The sequence below is a fragment of the Pseudorca crassidens genome, chromosome 7, assembly GCF_039906515.1.
Source record: "Pseudorca crassidens isolate mPseCra1 chromosome 7, mPseCra1.hap1, whole genome shotgun sequence".
Lineage (NCBI taxonomy): Eukaryota > Metazoa > Chordata > Mammalia > Artiodactyla > Delphinidae > Pseudorca > Pseudorca crassidens.
In genome coordinates, this window is record NC_090302.1 from 66,342,394 (window position 1) to 66,357,195 (window position 14,802).

The window sequence follows — 14,802 nt, forward strand, 5'->3', positions numbered from 1 at the left end:
CTCGGAGGATAACATAGGCTTTATGTGCTTTGACACTGGTCTTAACAGTGTCTTTCTGGGTACGTCTTTTCAGGCAAGGGAAACAAAAGCAAAAATAAACAAATGGGACTACATCATCCTAAAAAGCTTCTGCACAGCAAAGAATACCATGTACAAAATGAAAAGGCAATCTACTGAATGGAAAAGACATTTGCAAATGATATATCTGATAAAAGGTAAAATCCAAAATATATAAAGAACTCATACAACTCAAGAAATAAACAATCCAATTAATAAGTGGGCAGAGGACCTGATTAGACATTTTCCCAAAGAAGACATGCAGATGGCTAACAGGCACATGAAAAGGTGTTCAACATCACTAATTATTAGGGAAATGCAAATCAAAACCACAATGAGATATCAGCTCACTCATGTTAGAATGGCTATTATCAAAAAGACAAGAAATAACAGGTGCTGTTGAGGATGTCGAGAAAAGGGGAGCCTCAGATAGTCTTGATGGGAATGTAAATTGGTGCATCCACTGTGGAAAACTGTATGAAGAGTCCAAAAAATTAAGAATAGAGCTACCATATGATTCAGCTACCCCATGTCTGGGTATTTATTCAAAGAATATGAAAACACTAATTCAAAAAGATATATGCACCATTATGTTCATTGTGATATTATTTACAATAGCTAAGATATAGAAACAACCTGAGTTCCCATCAACCAATAAATGGATAAAGAAGATACGGTATACACACACACACACACACGTGCGCGCACACATACACACACTCACACACATATGCACAGAGTAGAATACGACTCAGCCATCAAAAAGATGGAATCTTGCCATTTGTGACAATATGTATGGACCTTGAGGGTATTATACTAAGTAAAAGAGTCAGATAGAGAACTGTGTGATTTCACTAATATGTGGAAATCAAAAAGGAAACAGACAAAAACCAAAATAAACTAAAGAGAAACAAACACATAGATACAGAGAACACAGTAGTGGTTACCAGGGGAAGTTGTGGTGGTGGGGGGTGAAATGGATAAAAGGGGTTAACTGTATGGTGATGGATGGAAACTAAATTTTTGGTGGTGAGCATGCTGTAGGGTAGGGTATACAGAAGTAGAAATATAATGTTGTACACATGAAACATATAATATTATAAACCAATGTTATCTTAATAAAAATAAATCTAAAATAAAGTAAAAAGAAAAGTAACTTTTTCAAAGCAAAAAAAATTAATAAAAATAAAATTATATACTGTAGCAGTTTGGGGTTTTGTTTTGTCTGTTTGTGTTTGTTTTTGGCTGCGCTGCATGGCTTGTGGGATCTTAGTTCCCTGACCAGGGATTGGACTCGCACCCTCAGCAGTGAAAGTGTGGTGTCCTAACCACTGGACCGCCAGGGAATTCCCACTGTAGCAGTTTTGGATACTGGTTCCTCACTGCCATAACATCAGGGCTTGTTGACGTTTGCTCATTGTTTTTTTAATGTTTTCATTGGGCCATTTTAGGAAATCTGTTTCCCATGCTGTTAACAGTCTCTCGTGGTTGCTTTTCATAAAGCACAGACCTGGACATGTGCACATTCACCCTGTGATTTTAGCAGGGCTCTCCTTCACTGTCTCTTCTCTTGATTTGTCTGTTCATGTGTCTGTCTCTTGATCTGTCTGTTAATATGTTTGTTTCTTAATATGTCTGTTGGTATCACACCCAGCTGTTGGCCTCCAAAAACTGATGACTGATTAGATTCTTCTGTTGTTTTTGTCAATATCCTGGGACACAAATTGCTCCACAGTCTAATCTAATTAAATCTTCGCCTCTCCATAGGGTTTTTTTTAAATTGTGGTTAAGTAATATAACATAAAATTTAGAATCTTTTATCATTTTAAGTATACAGTTCAGCAGTGTTAAGTATATACACATTGGTATGCAACCAAGTTGCAGAAACATTTCATCCTTCAAAAGTGAAACTATATTCAAAAACAACTTCCCATTTCTCCTCCCCCCAGCTCCAGGCATCCACTAGTCTGCTTTGTGTCTCTATGTGATTCTTCATATAAGTGGAGTCATACATTATTTTTTGTAAGTGGCTTATTTGGCTTTCCATAATTATCTCAAGGTCCATCCATGTTCTTTCATATGTCAAAATTTCCTTCCTTGTTTATTGTGGTAAAAAACACATAACATAAAATTAACCATCTTAACCATTTTTAAGTGTACAGTTCAGTAGTGTTAACTATATTTACATTGCTGTGAAAGAGATCTCCAGAACTTTGTTGACTTCAAGACCTGCAACTCTGTTTTTTAATAACAACTGCTTAGTGCTCCCTTACCCTAGGCCTTGGTAACTACCGTTCTATTCTGTGTATCTATTAATTTGACTACTTTAGATACTTCATATAAGTGGAGTCATCTGGTATTTGTCCTTTTGTGACTGATTTGTTTCATTAGGCATAATGTCCTCAAGGTTCATCCATGTGGTAGCATGTGACAGGCTTTCCTTTGGGGGCTGCATTGTGCTTCATTTTACGTGTATAGCACGTTTTGTTTATTCATTTGACGTTTAGGTTGCTGCCACTTGGCTATTGTGAATAGTGCTGCTACAAACATGGGTTTACAGATATCTCTTCAAGAACCTGCTTTTAGTTTTTTTAAATGTATATGCAGATGTGGGATTGCTGGATTATATGGTGGTCCTGTTTTTTATGTTTTGAAACCCCCCCCCATACTGTTTTTGAGAGTATTTTTACAGTCCCAGCAACACACAAAGGTTCCTAATTCTTCACGTCCCAGCGAACACCTGTTATTTTCTGCCTTCCCTTCCCTTCTCTCATTTCCCTTTCCTTCCATGTTTCCTTCTCTCTTTCTCTCTTACATCCACCTACACACGCACCTATATATCTATCATTACTCTTTTTTAATAAATGGGAATTTAAGAAGTAATTCTTCTTAAATTCTTCTTATAAAACAACAGTTTACATATCTTAAAAAAATATTTTATTGCTAAAAACAGCTAACTGTCATCTGAGCCTTTAGCAAGTTGTAGTAGTAACATCAAATATCATTCATCACAGGTCACCATAACAAATATAATAATAATGAAAGAGTTTGAATTACCAAAGTATGGCACTGAGACATGAAGTGAGCAAATGTTGGAAAAATGGCATTGATAGACTTGTTTGATGCAGGGTTACCACAATCCTTCAATTTGTAAAAAAATGCAATATCAGTGAAGTGCAATAACGGGAAACATGATAAAGTGAGATATGCATGTACTCACAGTGCTATCTTGGCTGAAAGCCAATATTTTTATCTTCAAAAGTTCATTCTAGTTACTGCAGGGAGAATATATGAGGTATGGGTGCATTGCTAGAGTAGATTTTTAGTGCTTGACCTAAAGCTTGTTGCTCGCTTTTGTACATAATGAATGTATAGTGTATTTTGGGGTATCCTCTACTTTTAGATAAAATATTTATTTAATATTTTATGAAAATAAATTAATTTTATAATATATTTTTGAGAAAAAATATTTTTGAAAAAATGTACATCAGTTTTTCTTTTTTAACATCTTTATCAGAGTATAATTACTTTACAATGGTGTGTTAGTTTCTGCTGTGTAACAAAGTGAATCAGCTATACATATACATATATTTCCATTTCTCCTTCCTCTTGCATCTCCCTCACACCCTCCCTATCCCATCCCTTTAGGTGGACTCAAAGCACCCAGCTGATCTCCCTGTGTCATGCAGCTGCTTCCCACTAGCTATCTATTTTACATTTGGTAGTGTATATATGTCCATGCCACTCTCTCACTTCGTCCCAGCTTACCCTTCCCCCTCCCTGTGTCCTCAAGTCCATTCTCTGCATCTTTATTCCTTGTACATCAGTTTTAAAATTGTTTCAAAATGAAAAAAAGATTTAGAGAATTATCAGGAGGAAAAGACCAACTTTGAACCTTAGGTGAAATTTCACCACAATCAAGTGAACTCAGCATGATCTGAACCTGAAACATTGTAAAATTATTTTTATTTTTTTGCTGCACCATTTTTTCTTCTCGAGTGTATCTGCATTTAAAGTTGAGGAAATAATAAAATATCTATTTGTTTTGAGTAATATTTAAGTAAATGAGCTCTTTTTTTGTTCATTGTAATTAACTTTTTTCATTATATAATACTTTACGGTAATTTTAATAAGTAAATTTCTACATAGATTTTCAAGTTTATTAGCTTCAGATTCTTAACTTTCACACCAGGAGACGATGATACTTTTACAGTTTCTGAAAAAAGTAACCTGTGACTGGTGTAAAATTTATTGATTGTATTAACATTTTTTAATTTAATGAAAACAAAATTTAAAGCACTACTGATTTTTCACTGTTATTTTGTGGATTAAATATAACAGGCTTTTAATTTTATTTATTTATTTGATATTTATTATATTTGTGATATGAGTGCTCTAATTTTAGGCCTTTGAAGACAATTTAATCGAAGCAAGGAAAGAAATTGAAGTATCACAGAGTAAATATAATGCTCTATCATTACAGTTGAATAATAAACAGACTGAACTTATCCAGAAGGATATGGATATTACCCTGGTCAGGCAAGTATACTCACTCCTTAATTTAACATTTTAGAAATGTCCTTTGTTATGCAGAATGCCAGCATTTTTGTTTATTATTAACACCCTAAAATGACAATATATGTCTTCTGTGAGTACTTATGTTTGTGCATTGAAACTATCTAGAATTAACAGGGACAATCAGGGGTTTCACAGGGCTGAAAAGAATCATGCTCAAAGAGTAGCCTTGGTTCAGTTTTTAACAAGGAGGATGCATTCATTCCTTGTTTCCTTCTAAAATTCCTACCCATGCATTATGTAATATTATTGTTATAATGAATAATAAATGAGTGATCCAGTTTTGACGTTTTATTTTATTATGTTCTAAATAGTTTTAGTTTGTGAAATATTCTTTCTATATCAAAATAGTTAATTTTGTAGCACTACTCATAAAGTGGAAGTACTTGAAAAACTTTTTAAGTGTTTTGAAAGATGTTAAACTACCTATTAATTTATTTTATAATAATCTTTATCAGAAAATATTGTTAGAACAGATCATAAATATATATACACATATACATACATATGTTATACATATATACACATGTATGTATGTGTGTACATTTTAAAATTTGAACTAATTAAAATAAATCATACAAAGTTTATCACATACCTGTATAAGCACAATTTCATTCTCTGAAATATGTCATATATTTTTATATGTAATATACTATATATATAATGTTTATATAGATATATAATTAACATATAATTATGATATACATAAATATTTATATATACTTAATATTTATTTTTATATATACTGTATTACAATATATATATTGGGGCAGGATTTTTTATTGGGTAATAGATTAATACATACTATTATATATTTATATATAATATATAGTAATTTATATTATATATGTTTTATTATATGTAAAAATATATAAGCATTATATATTATAAATGAAAGCAAAAATCCATTGTGTCACATTTTAAAAATCTTTTTACCATAGGGTGAGGAAAATTATTTCTTTACAGATGATAGACTTTATGCACTCATGGTATAATTTTTTTAAGCCAGTAATTTGATGGAAGGCAAAAAAGTAATTCTAAACAGTAATAGAATCTTAAGTTTTAGAAGCAATCTTAAAATTTTTAATTATTCCTATCTTCTTCCCTATAAAAAAGCTTTTAGCCTTTGCTTGATACTTTTAGTTTATAAGTTTCTCAGTACTCTTCAAGACTGTTCTTTTTATTTTGTTCAAATTTCTAGATTGTTTCATATATTTAGTTGACATTTGGCTTTTTACAGTAGGCACCCATTTGTATCCTGATTCCTTATCTAGAGAATCTCAGAAACAGTCTAGTCAGTTCTGTAGTTCAGACCTTCAAATAATAAAAGATAACTTTATTAATAAATTTTTTATTAACTTATTAACTGCTTCTGTTTCTCATAATTTTTCATGTATATGTTTTACAGACGTTATATTGTTTTGGGTTGCCTTTCTTTCTCTTTTTTTTGTTAGTAAAAATATGTAATATAAAATTCCCAAATAAATGGTTAAGTGGAATATTATGCAGCTGTAAAAAAGAAAAAGGCAGCTCTGTATATATTTACACAAATCCTCCAAATAAAAAAAAGTGAAAAAAGCAAGCTGTAAAAAAGTGTGAATAGTTTGCTACTGTTTCCTTTAATAAAGCATATTTGTATGTGCACAGACTTCTGATAGAATACAGAAGGTAAGGGGGCTTCTGGAGAGGGGCTGGGGTTTGGGGACAGGTAAGACAGGGAGACTTCTTCATTAAATGGTCTCTTGTAACCTCTGCACATGTGGCCTCTTAAATTTTAAAACATTTTTCTCAATTCAAGGACTCCCAAGGGTTGTACTCTGGCTATGAATGTAAATGAAAGCTGCTGGGTTAATTTTTCTACTGAGCTCTTGGATAATCATTAAAATATCAGATAAAAATAATCTCTGTTTTGGAGCTGTAGTCTCAACATCAATTAATATTATTGCAGGTATTACATAAGGAAGATTTACTACAGTTTGCGTTAACATTATCTTGTGTTCCTTGCAAAAGTTCCAACTGAGTGGAGGTCAGGCAAAAGGAAATTAACCTGGGCTTAAAATGTGCTCACTGGTAATCCAGGCAGTTTACTAAGAGTTGACTGTAGTTCAATCTAAATTTACCAGGGAACTGTCATTATCTGCCAACACTACTCTCTCAAGCAGACTGCCCAAACAGCTGCATTTCAGCCCTCTTCATTGTAAGAGTGAAACACAGCTGGGCATATTTTTCATCTCTTGTAAGTGTCTCTACTTTTCTTCCACTCTCAGTTGAAAAGACCTACATCTAACATGTTTGGTTTTTTTTTTTTTGGCTATGTTGTGTCTTCGTTGCTGTGTGCAGGCTTTCTCTACTTGTGGTGAGCAGGGGCTACTCTTTGTTGCAGCACGTGGGCTTCTCATTGCGGTGGCTTCTCTTGTTGCAGAGCATGGGCTCTAGGTGCACAGTCTTCAGTAGTTGCAGCATGCAGGCTCAGTAGTTGTGGCTCATGGGCTCTAGAGCACAGGCTCAGTAGTTGGGGCGCATGGGCTTAGTTGCTCTGCGGCATGTGGGGTCTTCTCAGACCAGGGATGGAACCCGTGTCCCCTGCATTGGCAGGCGGATTCTTAACCACTGCGCCACCAGGGAAGTCCCTACATCTAACTTTTGATCTAGTTAATATATTTTCAGGTTGGCTATATTACAAAATTCAAAAAGTAAAATTTATGAAAGAACAACAATTTGAAAGATCACTAAAACAAACTTGTACAATAAGCTATAAACTCACCATGTTTGGTTATCCTGAGCATTAAATCTTTTGACTATTTTTACAAATGGGTGTTATGACAGCATAACATTGTTTTTCCTGTATTTTATGAAATAACATTTAAGAATTAAATTCCCCTGAGATAATAAAAAAACTTTTTAGAAAAAGTATATGTATTCCACCTTCCAGTGTGATATGGTGTCCAGATATCAAGGACGTCTAAATAAAAATAAAATGTTGGAGAAGTTAAATGCTAATATTTTTCAAAAATATTCTAGGCAAGTTGTACAGATTAAGGAATGAAAATCACATTTAAACCAATCCACGTGGTTTAAACTACTGTTGCTATCACTGGGCTATGACAGTTACAATTCCACAACTTTTGTAATGTGACATAATGTGAAGGGGAAGCAAAAACCACCTCAGTTTTCCAGCTCTTTGGAGAGATCTGGGGCAAAGCAATCAGAATTCAGTAACAGGATTTTCTCAACTGAACCAAGGACAGAGAATAGATGGTATGAGTCAACTCCCTGGCTGACTGTTACCTTTGGCCAAATAAGGAAAATGTCTTCTACAGCCAAAGGGAGATGAGAACCTCAGTAGGTGGATGGATTTCAGATTTGCACTAAAATTGACTTCATTTGGGATGCGGAAGCATCTAGGTGAAGGCCGGTTAATTGATAATTGACATCTCCTCCCAGTCTCTGCTCTCAGACACTGAGTTGATTATGCTTCTTAAATACTTCATGAACTCCATCCTGATCTCTTCCGGTCATCCTTAAGATTTGAGTGCACCAGCTTCAGCTTGTTCAAGGATGGCGCCAAAGCTGGGTTTGCTTTGTCACTTCCAGAGCCTGGTTTATGGTGTGCACTCAACAGATATTGAGTATCCTGTAAAAACTGCTGCTGGACGAAGCAGGAATACCACATCTCAGTTTCCTTCAGGTGGCTTGGGATGTCAGCATTGAAGATGATCACCACCCCATAAGAGTCCCTCATCAGGGCTGGCCAGCAAGACTCGAACATTGGATCGCCACCACAATCCCAGAGCTCAGATTCACACCCCGTGCATTTGTCGTTGCTGGTAACATATGGGTTCTCAAATTCCAGGATCCTCATTCCTTGGGTTGGGTTGTATTTGGCGATGTCAGAAGATTTTGTCAGGAAGTTGGCCCAAAAGGTTTTTCCACTCTCACAGGGCCCCACAAAGAGGATCTTGGCCTTCAGCATTGCGATCTGCTGCCCAAAGACCTGCCAGAGCACACCCAGGTGCTGCCGGAGCCCTTGCTGCTGTCAGGGCAGAGCCTGGGTTGCCTTTCTGAACGCATTCCATCTTGTCAGAGTTTGTATCATCAATATTCTTAAAATATGACACCTGTAACTACATAAAATATTCCAACAAGACCTTTCCATTTTAAAGTATGATGATTTTAAACTATTGGATGCAACATGCGGTCCATTCTAGGGTACAGTGCAGTGTTATGTGAATGGGATTTGAAAAATTATGTTTTCTACTAAATTTTGCACCTGCATTTATCTGTATAGTTGAATTTAGTGTACTGCAAGAACTATAAGCTGCAGTAAATAAGGCAATGATATCCATAGATGGACATTTTCTTACAAGATGGTAAAAAGATGAACTCTGTGTAATTTTAAGTGTTTGATTATAAGGACTCAAAAAGGAGGAGGTAATAGCACAGAGCTTGAAGACTTCAGAGGACTTTTACTCAGACCATCATTATAGGGTAGTAGTTGAGATGTCTTCAGTGTTTTTCCTGAATTGTTTGAATAATCATTTTCTGAATACACTACATGTCTCCTTCATTTTTATTTCTTGTGGGTGTGCATGTGTGTGTGGTGGTTATGATATACCAGCATTACTGTACTGAATCTGTATATTGTGCAAAAGACATACCAAGCCATAATTATCTGTAGGAAAAGTGGTCTAGGCACTTTCTTATTTGGATATACTTTTACTTGTTGATAAATGATGGAGTTGACCTAGCTTTATTTCTTTATGGGTTTATTTCTTTGAATTCCTAATTATTTGCATATTTATTGAATAATTAATCTGTGTTACACATTGTGCTATGGAATAGTGCTGTGAACTACCACAAATGATTTTTACCTTGCGTTAGAATATAAATAAAAAAATAAGTAAATAATATACATGTCTGTAACATATACAGAACATCTTAGTATAAACCTAGAACTTGCATAAAAGTCAGTAACCAGTTAAGTTGCCTAACTAAAATTTTTGCCTGACTGGTAATGATTCAACAGTTACGTGGAGAGTGAGCTAAATGAATAGCTTAACTTCCATTGAGAAGGTGGGCTAATGTCAATTGATTTGGGAATTTTTCTTAGAAATTAGTTGTGAATCTCCGAAAAGCAGTGAAAAAATAAAGGTCAAGACAGAGCAGTTACAATTTTGGTGAGGAATATCATCAAAGTCAGAATCCTGAAATTGGACTAATGCATCTGGATTGCTGGTGTTCCTAGGCACTTGGCAGAAGCAAGTGTAAATTAACTCTGGAGGATAATAAAGCAATTCTGTCCTCAAATTATGTCCACAGTTTTACAAACTAATGTCTAGCACATAGTCAGAAATATCAAGTATGTGGTAAAGCAATAATAAAAATTAAAAGACGTAAGAACTGGAGGAGATTGGTTCAAGATGGCAGAGTAGAAGGACATGCGCTCACTCCCTCTTGCGAGAGCACCAGAATCGCAACTAACTGCTGAACGATCATTGACAGGAAGACTCTGGAACTCACCAAAAAAGATACCCAACATCCAAAGACAAAGGAGAAGCCACAATGAGATGGTAGGAGGGGCGCAATCACAATAAAATCAAATCCCGTAACTGCTGGGTAGGTGACTCACAAACTGGAGAACAATTATACCACAGAAGTCCACCCACTGGAGTGAAGGTTCTGAGCCCCACGTCAGGCTTCCCAACCTGGGGGTCCGGCAACGGGAGGGGAAATTCCCAGAGAATCAGACTTTGAAGGCTAGCAGGATTTGATTGCAGGACTTTGACAGGAGTGGGGGAGAGATTCCACTTTTGGAGGGCACACACAAAGTAGTGTGTGCATCAGGACCCAGGGGGAAGAGGCAGTGACGCATAGAAGACTGAACCAGACCTACCTGCTAGAGTTGGAGGGTCTCCTGCAGAGGCAGGGGGTGTCTGTGGCTCACCGTGGGGACAAGGGCACTGGCGGCAGAAGTTCTGGGAAGTACTCCTGGGCAGGAACCCTCCCGGAGTCTGCCATTAGCCCTACCAAAGAGCCTGTAGTCTCCAGTGTTGGGTTGCCTCAGGCCAAACAACCAACAGGGAGGGAACAGAGCTCCACCCATCAGCAGGCAAGCTGATTAAAGTTTTACTGAGCTCTGCCCACCAGAGCAACACCCAGCTCTACCCACCACCAGTCCCTCCCATCAGGACGCTTGCACAAGCCTCTTAGATAGCCTCTTCCAGCAGACAGTAGACAGCAGAAGCAAGAAGAACTACAATCCTGCAGCCTGTGGAACGAAAACCACATTCACAGAAAGACAGACAAAATGAAAAGGCAGAGGACTATGTACCAGATGAAGGAACAAGTTAAAACCCCAGAAGAACAACTAAATGAAGTGGAGATAGGCAACCTTCCAGAAAAAGAATTCAGAATAATGATAGTGAAGATGATCCAGGACCTCCAAAAAAGAATGGAGGCAAAGATGGAGAAGATGCAAGAAATGTTTAACAAAGACCTAGAAGAATGAAAGAACAAACACCTAGAAGAATTAAAGAACAAACAAACAGAGGTGAAGAATACAATAGCTGAAATGAAAAATGCACTAAAAGGAATCAATAGCAGAATAAGTGAGGCAGAAGAACGGTTAAGTGACCTGGAAAACAGAATGGTGGAAATCACTGCCGTGAACAGAATAAAGAATGAAAGAAATGAAGACAGCATAAGAGACCTCTGGGACAACATTAAATGCAACAACATTCGCATTATAGGGATCCCAGAAGGAAAAGAGAGAGAGAAAAGACCCGAGAAAATATTTGAAAAGATTATAGTTGAAAACTTTCCTAACATGGGAAAGGAAATAGCCACCCAAGTCCAGGAAGTGCAGAGAGTCCCAGACAGGATAAACCCAAGGAAAAACATGCCGAGACACACAGTAATCAAATCGCCAAAAATTAAAGTCAAAGAAAAATTATTATAAGCAATAAGGGAAAAATGACAAATAACATACAAGGGATCTCCCATAAGGATGACAGCTGATTTCTCAGCAGAAACTCTACAAACCAGAAGGGAGTGGCACGATATATCTAAAGTGATGAAAGGGAAGAACCTACAACCAAGATTACTCTACCTGGCTAGGATCTCATTCAGATTTGATGGAGAAATCAAAAGCTTTACAGACAAGCAAAAGCTAAGAGAATGCAACACTACCAAACAACTCTACAACAAACGCTAAAGTAACTTGTCTAAGTGGGAAACACAAGAGAAGAAAAGGACCTACAGAAACAAACCCAACACAATTAAGAAGTTGGTAATAGGAACATACATATCAATAATTACCTTAAATGTGAATGGAATAAATGCTTCAACCAAAAGAGAGAGGCTCACTGAATGGATACAAAAATAAGACCCGTATATATGCTGTCTACAGGAGACCCACTTCAGACCTAGGGACACATACAGACTGAAAATGAGGGGATGCAAAAAGATATTCCATGCAAATGGAAATCAAAAGAAAGCTGGAGTAGCAATACTCATATCAGATAATACAGACTTTAAAATAAAGAATGTTACAAGAGACAAGGAAGGACACTACATAGTGGTCAAGGGATCAATGCAAGAAGATATAACACTTATAAATATATTCACCCAACATAGGAGCACCTCAATACATAAGGCAACTGCTAACAGCTATAAAAGTGGGCATCGACAGTAACACAGTAATAGTGGGGGACTTTAACACCTCACTTACACCAATGGACAGATCACCGAGGCAGAAAATTAATAAGGAAACACAAGCTTTAAATGACACAATAGACCAGATAGATTTAATTGATATTTGTAGGACATTCCATCTGAAAACAGCAGATTACACTTTCTTCTCAAGTGCACATGGAACATCGTCTAGGGTAGATCAAATCTTGGGTCACAAATCAAGCCTTGCTAAATGTAAGAAAATCGAAATCATACCAAGGATCTTTTCCAACCACAACACTGAAATTAGAAATAAATTACAGGGAAAAAAACTTAAAAAGCACAAACAGATGGAGGTTAAACAATACATCACTAAATAACCAAAAGATCACTGAAGAAATCAAAGAGGAAATCAAGAAGTATCTAGAGACAAATGGCAACGAAAACATGACGACCCAAAACCTATGGGATGCAGCAAAAGCAGTTCTAAGAGGGAAGTTTATAGCAAAACAATGCTACCTCAAGAAACAAGAAAAATCTCAATCTAACCTTACACCTAAAGGAAGTAGAGAAAGAAGAACAAACAAAATCCAAAATTAGTAGAAGGAAAGAAATTATAAAGATCAGAGCAGAAATAAATGAAATAGAAACAAGAAAACAATAGCAAAGATCAATAAAACTAAAAGCTGCTTCTTTGAGAATATAAACAGAATTGACAGACCTTTAGTGAGACTCATCAAGAAAGAGGGAGAGGACTGAAATCAATAAAATTAGAAATGAAAAAGGAGAAGTTGCAATGGACACTGCAGAAACACAGAGCATTATGAGAGACTACTACAAGCAACTCTATAGCAATAAAATGGACAACCTAGAAGAAATGGACAAATGTTTAGAAAGCAATAACCTTCCAAGATGGAACCAGGAAGAAATAGAAAATATGAACAGACCAATCATAGGTAATGAAATTGAAACTGATTAAAAATCTTCCCACAAGCAAAAGTCCAGGGCCAGATGGCTTCACAGGCGAATTCTATCAAACATTTAGAGAAGTGCTAACACAGATCCTTCTCAAAAGCTTCCAAAAATATTGCAGAGGAAGGAACACTCCCAAACTCATTTTACAAGGCCACTGTTACCCTGATACCAAAACAAGACAAAGATACTACAAAAAAAAATTACCGATCTATATCACTGATGAATATAGATGCAATAATTCTCAACAAAATGATAGCAAACAGAATACAACAACACATTCAAAGGGTCATACACCGTGATCAAATGGGATTTATATCAGGGATGCACGGATTCTTTAATATACGCGAATCAATCAATGAAGAATAAAAACGATATTAACAAATTGAAGAATAAAAATGATATGATTATCTCAATAGATGCACAAAAAGCTTTTGACATAATTCAACACCCATTTATGATAAAACTCTCCAGAAAGTAGGTATAGTGGGAACCCACCTCAACATAATGAAGGCCATATGTGACAAACCTACAGAAAAGATCATTCTCAGTGTTGAAAAACTGAAAACATTACCTCTAAGATCAGGAACAAGACAAGGATATCCATTCTCGCTAGTATTATTCAACATACTTTTGGAAGTCCTAGCCACAGCAATCAGAGAAGAAAAAGAAATAAAAGGAATACAAGTTGGAAAAGAAGTAAAACTGTCACCGTTTACAGATGCCATGATACTATACATAGATAATCCTAAAGATGTGACCAGAAAACTACTAGAGCTAATCAATGAATTTGGTAAAGTTGCAGGATACAAAATTAATGCACAGAAATCTGTTGCGTTCCTATTCAATAACAACAAAAGATCAGAAAGAGAAATTAAGGAAACAATCCCATTTACCATTGCAACAAGAGGAATAAATCTACCTAAGGAGGTAAAAGACCTGAACTCAGAAACCTATAAGACACAGATGAAAGAAATCAAAGGTGATACAAACAGATGGAGAGATATACCATGTTTTTGGACTGGAAGGATCAATATTGTGAAAATGACTATACTACCCAAAGCAATCTACAGATTCAGTGATATCCCTAGCAAATTACCAATGACATTGTTTACAGAACTAGAACAAAAAATCTTAAAATTTGTATGGAGACACAAAAGACCCCGAATAGCCAAAGCAATCTTGAGTGAAAAAAACAGCTGGAGGAATCCGACTTCCTGACTTCAGACTATACTACAAAGCTACATTAATGAAGACAATATGATACTGGCACAAAAACAGAAATGAAATATAGGTCAATGGAATAGGATAGAAAGCCCAGAGATAAACCCATGCACCTATGGTCAACTAATCTATGACAAAGGAAACCAGGATATACAATGGAGAAAAGACAGTCTCTTCAACAAGTGGTGCTGGGAAAACTGGACAGCTACGTATAAAAGAATGAAATTAGAACACTCCCTAACACCCTGCACAAAAATAAACTCAAAATGGATTAAAGACCTAAATGTGAGAGCAGACACTATA

At 36.0% G+C, this 14,802-nt stretch overlaps 1 protein-coding gene and 1 pseudogene across 7 annotated transcripts in view; one reads left to right on the forward strand and one right to left on the reverse strand.

Moving 5' to 3' along the window:
• The window catches only part of CNTLN (centlein), a 328,541-nt gene that overhangs the window by 117,354 nt on the left and 196,385 nt on the right, over positions 1-14,802 (forward strand). For 6 of the 7 annotated variants that reach the window (XM_067744463.1, XM_067744465.1, XM_067744462.1 and 3 more), the window contains exon 6: positions 4,463-4,600. In XM_067744463.1, the coding sequence (XP_067600564.1) occupies positions 4,463-4,600 (138 nt within the window). The remainder of the gene's footprint in view (positions 1-4,462; positions 4,601-14,802) is intronic. The other variant, XM_067744467.1, reaches the window with a different exon arrangement.
• Positions 8,012-8,612, reverse strand: LOC137227064 (intraflagellar transport protein 22 homolog pseudogene; annotated as a pseudogene).